The 12,629-nt window shown below is 41.8% G+C and overlaps 2 protein-coding genes across 2 annotated transcripts in view; one reads left to right on the plus strand and one right to left on the minus strand.

The window, feature by feature from the left end:
• CDCP1 (CUB domain containing protein 1) overlaps positions 1–2,511 on the plus strand; it is a 43,855-nt gene extending 41,344 nt beyond the window's left edge. The window contains exon 8 of the mRNA XM_085887902.1: positions 1,087–2,511. Coding sequence (XP_085744028.1) covers positions 1,087–1,236 — 150 coding nt within the window. The 3' untranslated portion in view covers positions 1,237–2,511. The remainder of the gene's footprint in view (positions 1–1,086) is intronic.
• Positions 2,166–12,629, minus strand: part of CLEC3A (C-type lectin domain family 3 member A) — a 33,919-nt gene continuing 23,455 nt past the window's right edge. The window contains exon 3 of the mRNA XM_085887903.1: positions 2,166–3,448. Within this exon, the coding sequence (XP_085744029.1) occupies positions 3,051–3,448 (398 nt within the window). The 3' untranslated portion in view covers positions 2,166–3,050. The remainder of the gene's footprint in view (positions 3,449–12,629) is intronic.

Genomic DNA, 12,629 nt, shown 5'->3' on the forward strand with positions numbered 1-12,629 from the left:
ATCCATTCTGTTCTCGCTCTTCCGTGAGCCTCGACTTTGTATACGAGAAGAAAAAGAGCAAGGCCAAGACCATCTATTTGTGTACGAAACCATTTCATGAATCTGAACCAATTGAGGTGAAGAGTTCAAGCAAATCAAAAGCAAGAGTTTTTATTCTTAGGAAGTGAAAGATGTTTCGGCTTCAAATGAGGATGAAAAGTAACCTTACCATTTTCATGGATTGAAACCCAATCTTGCAGGTTGAAGATTTGTATAATGACTTGGAATTGAACATGCTAGTGCTATTTTGATTGTGATTGTCGGGTTGGCTAAGGAAAGGCTTTGACCCAATCTTTCACAAACTGGTTGGCCGGACGTAACGTTGGATGAGCCGATTTAATGTGGAATTGTTCAGGGTGTCGGCGATAAGTCGTCTAACTCTTTTACGTCAACCGACGAATACTCACAGCTGGGACACCCGGCTTAATACCCATTCAAGGTACGGTGCATTTTGTTGTGCAATACCTTGCTTGTGAAACAACCAGTCCAACAATTTGTAATTTGGTCGCGAATCAAACCCAGGTTAAAGAGTCCAAAGGTAAATGCACTTCTACTGCACCATCGTAACAACTTTATTACAATTATATAGCCATCAATGCAAATGGCAAAAGGTAGCAGGGTAGCTCGATGGTGGGATATCGAGATGTATAGTCTGGGTTCAGTTTGTGACACAAGAGAATAAGACTGTAAAATGTCATCCTGGTGCTTCACAGACAGGACTGTGCATTACAAGATATACACCATCCTTCTGAGTGGATGTCAAGCTGACTCTCCTGCTCTCCTGTCAGCTGGTACTTCTTGTAGACATTGAAAACTTTTGAAAGGAGTAGGCCATGGTGTTATTTCACTTAGATAAGCAGCTATTATCTCCAAATCAGGGTATTGAGCTTTCACCAGTTCAAAAAAAAATTGTCGGCACAACCGTTATAGCGATTGATTAATGCTATGCAAACATACATAACGTAAAAGTAATTAAAAAAAATTGTCTTTTATTTGTAACAAGTGACCAGCACATACCATGTCATGTACATGTGTGTATTTTACCAGGTGATAGATGATGACGGAGTATATGTAAGGGCATCTATCCGTTCACCAGTGAATGGAAACGTCTTCGAAGACTGTGAGCTTCAGGATTTACCCATGGATGAACAGGGTTTATATGACTTACCACCTGTTGAGGAAGGCATTTCTCAGTAGGATGAAGGTGAAGTTAACTGACAACAACATGGACTAAAGGGCTTGCTTTAGTTACAAATGGAAGACACCATTATTGGTGACAACTCCACCTTGCAAGCTCATCGAGTTTGGCCGGCATTTTGGGAGATGAGGTCAAAGGAAGGTACTTTTATTTCTGCCAGACTTGGAATAGTGCTATGTTGTTTTCTCTTTACCTATGGAAATAATAAATTAAAATGCATGGATTATCATTGCAATACCCAACATGCTGGCATGTTACGCTGTTTTCTTTTTCTTTTCTCAGTCTAAATGCAATGTAGCGGGGAGTTGAATGGCTTTTCTCTCTATTTCCACTGGCCTTCTGGTGAAACTTTGTGCATATCGGTCCTTTTTCAATGTAGTTTCCAATCTTTGTGGGGATTTGAAACCTGGTGTTGGCTTTATGGTTAAGGTGGCTGGCATAACATATTTGGATCCTGAGTTTGAGCTCGTCGTGCCATTAAAATACTACCAGGTTGGTTGACTCAGCCTATCATCCTTCAGAAGTTGGCAAAATGAGTACCAACTTATTGCAAAGAACGAGTCATTCACTATTCTGCGTCAGAGTAGCGACCCATCCAGGATTGTGCCCCCTGGCCAAGGATGATTTGCTTCACCAATGCATCTGAAGACATGAAACGAGTAGTAGTTCTACTTCTTTGGGAGTTTCCTGGTGCAATGGGAATAAAAGTTACGGTTCAGGCTCCAAAACTTTTATTGTTCAGCAGAAAGTCTTTTTACTTCTCATGGTTATTTTATTTTTCTTTCTTTCTTTTTGAAGCTCATTTAATGACAAGTACAGTATGGAATAAGTTTTGTCATTAAGGTATATCTCTTTCGTTTGTTCACTGCAGTAGCTTTAAATCGCTTGAATTGTAAATTTATCTTTAGGTCAAAAGAAGGTGACCATCTGAGATGCACAGGGTTGTATTTATTGCATACTGCTCAAGAGCGCCAAGCATACAGCACGAGATGCAAACACATTTGTATGATGTAAAGTTGTATTATTTTTCATGAAATATGCAGTCTTACTCAGCTGGTGTTTTTACTTGTGGTATAACAATGTGGTGTTGGTATTTAATACATAAAATAGTATCGATAAAAAAACAATTTTGATAACTATCTCAGATTTTGTTTGTACTAAGTCTGTACCATTGCTTTCATTACGTTCCTATGTGTTTTGTGCCTTTATTATTATGTCCAAAGTACGGAAGGTTCTTAAATGCATTGGAGGGGCGTGATTAAAGTTGTTCTATTGCGTAGGTATGCATTTGATATATATCTTTAGGTTTGTCTTTCAACCTTTTTGAAGTGCTCAATTTCCTCCAACTTTAAATGTCAACACATTATGGCCCTTACAACCTGACATTAATTTTAAACCCCTTTGCTTTTATCTAAGATACACTGGTTTTTTTTTTTTCATTCCATCTCACACCTTTTTATAATTTATAAACTTTCTACCACCTTGCTTTCATTCCTTTCCAAACTTTTTCCATAATCAGATGGTTGTGTTGGAGGCAAGATCAGAAGCAACCCTCTCACCAGGCATGGAAAAAATGGAAAGCCAGATGTCAATATCGGCGGCAGTGTGAGGCTCAAATGTTCGGGGTTCGAAAGCAGCCTGATTACAAACGTTACACTGTTTTAATACAACTACCATAGATATTGCATCAAGCATTTGGTGCATGCAACCTTATTTGAAATGATCTCACCAAATAGAGCTGTAGTTGCAGGATGCACTCCGCCTCACCAAGCTAGCCCAGCATTTAAAATCCAACACTTTATTCAACAACCACTCATGGAATGGTAAACTCGCATATGAAGGGGTACTCTTCACGGCAGTTCTCCACTGCCCATCCACCATCGTTCTCAAGGGAGCCACGCACACAGTTGAGTTTACGCCCATTAGCTGGCTGCTCCCCACCTTTCTCCCATGGTGTGTATTCCGCAACAGCACCTGCAACGTCCACATACTTACCCTCATCCTGCAGGTCATTGATCCCAAGCCAGTAAAAAGAGTTACTTGGTAGTGCTTCACGTATGTACTTCTGGAGCATTTCATCTTCCTCCTCATCACGAGGAAATATTAGTGTTCCACCTCGTGAAAAGCATGTCTCGGAGGCCTCGTGGAAGCGTTTGACTTCAGCGAATGGAAGCAGGCATTTGTTGCGCAGCTTGGTGCCACGCAGGCAAACTAAACTCAAAGAAGATATTAAGGGATGGGGAGGAAGGGGGAATGATGTTAAATGGTTTTCCTTCAAGGAAAAATGCCCTGATATATACCCCTGAGCTTGTAGCCAATCTCCTATATATGTGAAAGTAAAAACAAGAGGCGGTAGTACTTAATCCTGTTTAAAATATTTTAAATGGATGCAGATACTCCTGGAAGTTGTGAAATAAGCATATTTACGGCAAATTATATTTTGATGTTGAAATGAAAAATAAACTTAGTATTGGAAATTGCTGATGGTTCCCGGTATACCCAACTCATAATATTTGCCAATTTGCAATTGAAATTCTGCCTCATAATGAATAAAAAAAACAATTTTGTTATGCAAAAATCTGGATACTGTGGACACCAAGACGGAATGTGCTTAATGCCTCCCTCCAGAAACCATAATAATTGAAAATTAAATAATTGAAAATTTCAAAAAAATAAATATTTGAAAACCTTAAATAATACAGAAAAATTAAATGGTGGAAGAATTGTTCTTTAAATAGTGGGACACCACAGACACCAAGACTCAACGCATTAATGGCTCTTGCCGGGAACCATAAAAAAAAAATCAAGGGATATCACCCCCAATTGGCATCTTCATTTTGGCAGAAAGAAAAGAAAAGAAAAGAAAAATCTGGCTGATACGCCATTTGAATGTTGAGCCCTTTCCTAGCTTGATTTGATGGAAGGAAAATATACTTTTTGATGGGAATTCCTTGCACATAATGGTGGTGGTGGTGGCTCAAATGACAATGGCGCAAAACTATGCAAGCCTGCATTTGTTGCTGAAAGATGTGAATGTTCACAATTTTAAATAGAATATTTCAAAAATCAAGAATGCATAATGCAGATATCTCAGGCAACTTTTGAGCTTGGAAACTGATATTTGGACATGACGGTGAACGAATGATTTGGTGATAAAAGGGTATTAAATAAAAAAAACTCTATTCATTGCTTGATTTTCAAAAACTTACAGGTTCGGGTTGAAATAATGATGGTTTAAGTATGCTATTAGCCAATTGATTTCGAAATTAATTATTTTACGATTATTATTTATTTATTTTAATTCTGCAGTTAATCAATTAATTGATTAATTATTGTACACCACTCTCTCTCCAAATTATTTCTCCATGTGCTGCACGGGGGTATCAGCAGGCACCTTCGCGCCCGGCAATGACGCACGCTGGAGGATTTATTTATTTATTTGGCATGGGGGCGGTGTACTTTGAATGTACCTCCACTTGTTTTACGTTGTTTTGCATATATATATATATATATATATATATATATATATATATATATATATATATATATATATATATATATATATATATATATATATATATATATATATATATATATATATATATATATATATATATATATATATATATATATATATATATATATATATATATATATATATATATATATATATATATATATATATATATATATATATATATATATATATATATATATATATATATATATATATAATCATAATACTTGTGGAATGCTTTGAGAGGGCTCCTGGTATGAGGAAAGAAGTCCCATACCAGAAAGGTGTGTGATAACGGAATTGTGTTGATTAAGGGAGATTTTAATTTGCCAGGAATTGATTGGGTCCATGAACAGAGGAAGGGTGGAGCAGATGAGGATTTCCTACATCTAGTACAAGATTGCTTTTAAAACCAGTTTGTGGATAAGGCCATGAGGGGGGAGGGAGTGCAATGTTCGACCTCTTTTGAAGTAATGATCGTGATACGGTAGTGGGGTTAGCAGGATGACGTAGAGGTACACACACTCCCCTCTAAGCTGTCTAGCATGAGTTCGAATCTCGGCTCGGCTATAAACTGCCATCTCAGTGTTTCACAGGCAGGGTGATTCGTTAATGTGTGTGTCATCCCTGATTAATCGTAAACTGGTGTCCCATCTACTGGCATTAGTTGGTGCCTGGTGGATGTTATAGATCCTATGATGTCCTTTACGAAGAGTAGGTGAGCTATCGCCATGGCCAAATTCCAAATTCCTGCCCTGACTACTTCATCAAATGTCAGCCCTGGCCAGTTAGTTTGTGAAAGACTTGGGCCAAAAACTCCTCTGGACCAACCACACAGGAATTTGGGAATAATTTTGGCTGCTAAAGAAAGAAGAAGATCCTAATATGGTAGGGCAAGGAGGTGACACAGGACAGCAACTACTAACAAGTGATCATAACATCGTGTGTGCAAGGATTCTGTTAAGAGTTCGACTTTGGGACAAAGAACAGTGGATAAGCTCTCATATTGTAACAAATTGTGCATTTTATGAGAAAAGCATGAAATTTCTAGCATAGTTAGGCCATTACATTATGTTTATTTTCGAATGTGGAGGGAAGTCAGATTTGACTCCTGAGGGGAAAGTGAGAGGTCAAATCCAAGATGGCCACGAGTCACCCGAGTCTAATGTTCAAACGTCCTTAATTTTGGAACCAGACTGCACAGAAAAACATTTACGGTGTCATTTCCAACTAAATTGGGGATGCCCATTCATTTGGTGATACCTTTGAGAATGTCAGAATTCAAGGAAATGAATTTAGGTCAAGGTAAAAATTTATCAAAAAATAAGCAATCAGTTGAAATTTGCAAATGAATACCGAGTGGTGTCATTGTGGTGAATTTAGTTATTTAGCCCCTCAGAGGGTGTGCTTCAGGCGGATGTGCAATGGACAAAGGTTCTGGTGGGGCTATTGGACTGCCTGGCAATCCTGGAGCACTCAGACGCTGGATGGTAGCAGGGCCAGAAATTGCAAGGATCACTACAGAGTTTGAGCAACAGGCCACAAAGCAACAGCATGGTGCTGGTGACACTGTACACCAGGGGTCGGGAACCTTTTTGACTCAGAGAGCCATGAAAGCAAAATATTTGGAAATCTATTTCAGTGAGAGCCATATAATATATTTTAAGACTGAATTCAACTAAATGTGAGTATAATAAGCCTCTGAATTTATTATTTTAAATAATGTTGTTATAATACTCACCATTAATGGGACTTCTGGTGTTGCATGGATTTGCTGATGGCTTTGTAGCCTGGTTGGTACTTGGTGAGGTTAAGCTTCATGTAAGCGTTGAGGCTTTCATCCGTTAGACGTGATCGTAGGTTGGACTTGATGTTTTTAAGATGCGAGAATGACTGCTCACATGCATACGTAGATCCAAACAAGGTCAATACAGCAATACTCACACGCTGCAGTGTGTGGTATGTGACAGGAAGCGCGTTCCAAGTTTTGATAATCAGCTGGTCTTCGGGTTGAAGTTTTTTCATTTCTGTCCACATGTGCTTGCTCGCCAACTCCGCTTTCTGTCGTGCGATTCTTTCCAAATCTTCATTCAGTGACTTGAACTTATTCACCCACATGTCTGAGGCCTTCAGGTCAGCCACTTCTGCTTCAAAATCTCTGACGGAGACACCAGGAATGTAACTCAGGTCGGCTGTGTTCAGTGAACACTCGTTTGGATGGGTGATGAACTTAAAAAGACGAGTGTGCTCACGAAATTCTCCAAAGCGTGCTTTGAATGACTGTAGGAGACTGGATGTGAAGCCAGCTCACTGGTGGAGATCAAAGTTTTGAGTGGGCTCACTTTCTGTGCATGCATCTTTAAATTGTCTCAGTTTTTCAAAATGTAGTAAACGACCTGTTTCAAGATCCATGATAAAGAGCTCCAGCTTGTTTTCAAAAGCAAACATGGCTTGTTGAAGGGATAACACTGTATTTCCAATGCCTTGCATGTTCACGTTGAGCTGGTTCAGATGTTCAGTCATATCCACGAGATAGTAAAACTTGAGGAGCCACTCGGTTTTGGCTAGCTCAGGATGCTCAATCCCTTTCATTTCAAGGAAAGTCCGGATTTCGTTCAGGCAAGCCGCAAAACGGCTAAGCACCTTCCCTCTTGACAACCAACGCACATTGCTGTGCAAAAGCAGACCGTGATAGTTATTTCCAACTTCATCCAGCAGTGTTTTAAACTGGTGAGCATTTAAGGCTCGGGAAACAACAAAGTTGATCACACGAATGACCAGCGACATCACTTCGCCAAGCTGCCCATCACACATCTGAACACAAAGTGCCTCCTGGTGTAGAATGCAATGGAAACTTAGGATGGGTCTATTTTCATGTTCAGGGAGAAGCGCCACAAATCCTTTGTTTTTCCCCACCATACACGGAGCACCATCAGTACACACCGAGATAAGTTTATCCATAGGTAGATTTTTTTTCTAGAGCGAACTCCATGAAAGACTTGAATAAATACTCACCTCTTGTGGACCCTTTTATTGGCAGAACAGCAAGACTTTCTTCGCGCAGTGTATCACCAGCAGCATATCTTGCAATCACACTGAACTGCGACAAATTGCTTACGTCTGTTGACTCATCCAAAGCCAGGGAAAAGAACGGCGCTGTATTTATGTCCTTCACTTGCGTTTCCTCCACTTGGTTTGCCATCATGATGGTACAATCATGAACAGTTCTTGCCGACAGAGGCATGTCTTGTATCCGTTTGATTATCTTGTCTTTGTTTGGAAGATCATCAAAAAGTTCATTGGCGACATCCAGCATGAACGTTTTAGCATCCTCGCCATCTGTGAATGGTTTTCCGTTCCTCACTATTGCTAAAGATCCAGCAAAGCGAGCGGAATTATAGTCACCTTGCCGGGTCCATACGCGGAGTTGCTGCTGGCTGGCTTGGACCCTGCTCAGTAGCTCTTGGCACGCTTTCTTTCTGCTGTCTCCCACAGGGTATTTTGATGCAAAGGTAGCATGGCGTGTGTTGAAGTGCTGCTTTATATTCGACCGTTTCATCGATGCAATTTTGTCATTGCAAATTAGACACACCACAGAACCTGCTCTCTCCACAAAGGCGAATTCTTCGGCCCATTCGTCCTGAAATGTACGATGCTCCTCATCTTTTTTTCTTTTCGCAATCTTCTTCGTCGAAGGGTTAGCTTTGAGCAAGTGAGAGAGAGAGAGAGAGAGAGAGAGAGAGAGAGAGAGAGAGAGAGAGAGAGAGAGAGAGAGAGAGAGAGAGAGAGAGAGAGAGAGAGATGTTGACCCAACAGAGGCTTGGCAAATAGTGAGTCTGGCTGGCCTGTGCACGGGCTTATATACTCGAGAGGTGCGGCGCGGCCAGCCGACTCTGGGATGCTGTCACCTCAGCGGTGGCGCGTGATTGGTCGAGATGAATTCCGCTACGCGTGTCGGCGGCGGCACGTCATCGGAGGAACCGAAATCACGAGTCACCTCGGCCGCATGACTGGACGAAACAAAAACCGCTTCAGCCAATTCGGAGGCGTTTTTTCTTCTCTCCTTCTGGCAAGTTCAGCTGTGCACGTGAATGAAGCACGACACCATTCAAACTATAGGTAAAGCTTCCGCGAGAAATATTGGGCTTTCAAAGTTTCAAACTCCAATTTTATCTGCGAGCCAGATGCAATCATCAAAAGAGCCACACCTGGCTCGCGAGCCACACGTTCCCGACCCCTGCTGTACACCATCACCATGATCAGCAACCTGGAGTGCAAGCAGCATTCCTGAAGGAGGTTAAGGCACTTATGACAGTGCTGGAAGAGATGGGGAATCCATTTCTAGAACACAGTCAAGACCTACTAGTCATTGACACAAGGGACATCGTGGACACCCAAGTGGCTGAAACTGTGAGAAGGATCGAGACTCTTGGTGAGGAGCAGTACACCAAGTTTGTGAGAGAAAGGCTGGAACGATGTACAACACCTATCGCACAAACACTTCCAAAGAACAAGTTGCCACTGTTCAGTAGGCCATCGGTCAAGATTAAGTCAAAACAGAAGGCACAGCTCGCAGCACTGAAGAGTGACTGTGGTCTCTTTTCGAGGCTGTACATCTCCTGTCAAACACGAGATGGAGACATGGACAATTTCTTCTCCCATGAAAACCAGGCAGCCCCACCAGCTCTGTCAACTGGAGGGAAAATTCGGATTGGGGTTCAATCGGATCTACTTCGCTGCCTGGAATCAGATCTGCTAAAAAAAGAATAGTGTGCCTATGGCTGATGCAGCAATTCCTGATGGTGCAGCTGAAGTTCAAATGCTAAATCCAGGAACATCAAGAACATTTCAAGAGTATGGAGAAAGAGTGTTTGCACCATACATCTCTGCTCAACTTGAGAAAAGCAGCCACATCGACCTTGTCTGGGATGTATACCTACCGCCAGCCTCAAAGCCTCAACAAGACAGAAGAGGGGAAAGGGCACAAGGAAAAGTGGCTCCTTCTACTGTGATGCCAAAGTACTGGAAGGACTTCCTTCGATGCGATGATAACAAAACCAAATTGTTTGCTTTCCTGTCACGTGTAGTTGTTCATCTTCCTCTAGCAAAGGGCAAGGAACTGTATGCAACAGATGGAAGTGGAGTCCTTTGCTCTCTGGCTGAGTCATACTTGGCCTACCTTGCCCCATGTTCGCAGGAGGAGGCCGACACTCGTCTACTTCTGCATGTGGCAGATGCTGTGCAAAAGGGGTGTAAGAAGGTGACCATACGTACCGTTGATACTGATGTGGTAGTACTGGCTGTAGCATCATTCAGCAAGACAGCTCCAAATGAACTGTGGGTTGCCTTTGGTGTCGGGTCAAGCTTTCGTTACATAGCTGTTCACGAAATGGTTGCCACAATGAATCCAACACATTGTCTGACTCTCCCAGTCCTTCACGCTTTCACCGGGTGTGACACTGTATCTGCATTCGCTGGCAGAGGAAAGAAGACTGCCTGGGAAACGTGGAAGTCTTTCCCAGAGGTGAATGATGCTTTCAATGAACTCCTATGCATGTCAAGTGAGGTCAGTGAAGGATCAATGTTACTGCTGGAGCGATTTGTGGTGCTAATGTACGACCGAACCAGTGAGAGCACGAAAGTGAATCATGCCAGGAAACAGCTCTTCACACAGAAGTCTAGAACTCTAGAGAACATTCCTCCAACCCAGGCAGCACTCAAACAGCACATCAAGTACATTTGCTACCAGGCCAACTGTTGGAACCAGGCATTGGTCCTGGACCAGTGATGCCAGAGCCATCTGACTGGGGCTGGACAAAGGAAACAACTGGGTGGCAGCCGCTTTGGACCACTCTCCCCGAAGCATCAAAATCGTGCCATTAATTGATCCGCTGTCGCTGTGAGAAAGGATGCACTGGATGGTGCAAGTGTGCCAAGGCTGTGCTCAAGTGCACTGCACTGTGCTTCTGTTCTGGAGGCGGTTAGATTTTGATCACTACCATTACCATCATCATCATTGCTATTAATAAAGTATTAAATAGACTAGCAGCATGGGACTATTCTGTTAATTTTTATATTATTATCCCTTTCGTGTCAAAATGGAAGCGAAGTTTCACTATAATGCATAGGTCCAATCCATTGTCTTTACCAAAAGAATGTCCAAAAGTTTTTAATGTAATTTGACGTGGACCTTGATAAAAAATGCATTTCCTTGGCTCCTGGTGATCTCAAAAGTATCGCCAAACGAATGGCCATTCCAAACTTAGTTGGAAATGACACCTTTAAATGTTTTTTTTTTTACAGTGTTTAGTTCCAAAATTAAACGCGTTTGAACATTAGACCTGGTAGACTGGTGACCATCTTGGATTTGACCTGTCACGGTCCTCAGAGGTCAAATCTGACTTCCCTCCACATCTGAAAATAAACCTTATGGTATTCACTAACTGTCAGAAAATTCATGCTTTTTCTCATAAAACGCACAATTATTGTGCTTATCCGCTCTACTATCAATGGGATTCATGTCAGGAGACTGACTTGGCCATGGAAGTCACTTAATTCCATTTGTCCCGCCATTCTTTTGTCTTTTTTTCAGTGTGGCATGGACCTCCATCTTCTTTGAATAGAGCATAGTTTTTTAACCATATGACCAATGGAGAAGACAGAGAGACGTCCATCCTCAAGGATAGAAATGTATATCCAAGAGTTGATGTTGCCAACACACTCCACAAGCTCTGACTGACTCGAGCACTCCAGATTGCTCCCCACACAATCACTGAAAAACCACCATGTTTGACAGTTGGCTGCAATAGGTTCAAAGAAAACTCTTGACTGCGAAGTCTCCAGACCGTACGCGTCCACTGTTAGAAAATTGAGCAAATTGGGACATCTGAAAAAAATGAGTTTGCCAAAATTCCAAGGGTCTGTTGGCCATCGCGTCACCCCACTTATTTCTCCTTTGAATGTTGGCTGGTCTAAGAAGAGGTTTTCTCCTTGCTGCTCTCCCATAGTAGCCCAGTTGATGAAGGTACCGCATGGCAGTTCTTGAGCTAACTTGGACCTCCTCTGAAACATCTGCTGCCTTCCAACAGGGAGTTTTCTCAATAGACCACTTGACAGCTCGAAGAAATCTTTCTGAGGGCCCAGATCCACCAGAACGGGAAGCTGTGGATTCCTTGCCTTCGCTGGTGAATTGCACAATCACCTGATTGACCGTAGAAAGCAGAATGCCAAGGTTCTGAGCTATCTGATGCTGGCTGATACCACCTCTGATGCCACCTTCATCTTCCCCCCCTCCCCCACCACGTTCACAAGGGGGAAGCAAATTCTCCATATAAACATGTATCGTGTAGCTCCACCTGGTGGTGGTGGGAGACTGTATTACAAGTCAGCTGTGAAGATGAAGTGAAATTTTGCACTATGTACCTGGCATAGTACAAATGCTTTTACTGACCCCTGCTAAAGGGATAGGGAATTATGCTTCCGTCAGGAGTGGGTGTTTGGAACAAACTACAACGGCAATCTTCGACGTCACGCCGTCGACCGATATGCCTCTGTCCACACATAATTACATCATTATACAGTGGCCTGCAAAAGTATTAACCCCTCCCCCCAACCCCCTCCAAAGTTTCCACATTTTCATCCCACCTGAGCTTATTTCATGATGCTTTCAAATCAAACTTAATATATAGTCTTCACAAACTACTCCAACTGATAAAGCTAAAACATGTAGATAAAATGTGAATAAGTTAGATTAACATTGAAAATCAGATGATTCTCAGTTGCATAAGGATTCAAACCCTATGTCTCATTAACCCTAAATCGCTTCAGGAGCAAAATATTTGTTTGAAAGGTTACAAAATAAGTGTAATAGGTTTC

Source organism: Eptatretus burgeri, chromosome 7 (genome assembly GCF_056783735.1).
Source record: "Eptatretus burgeri isolate ZD-2024b chromosome 7, Ebu_testis_v1, whole genome shotgun sequence".
Taxonomy (NCBI): Eukaryota; Metazoa; Chordata; class Myxini; order Myxiniformes; family Myxinidae; genus Eptatretus; species Eptatretus burgeri.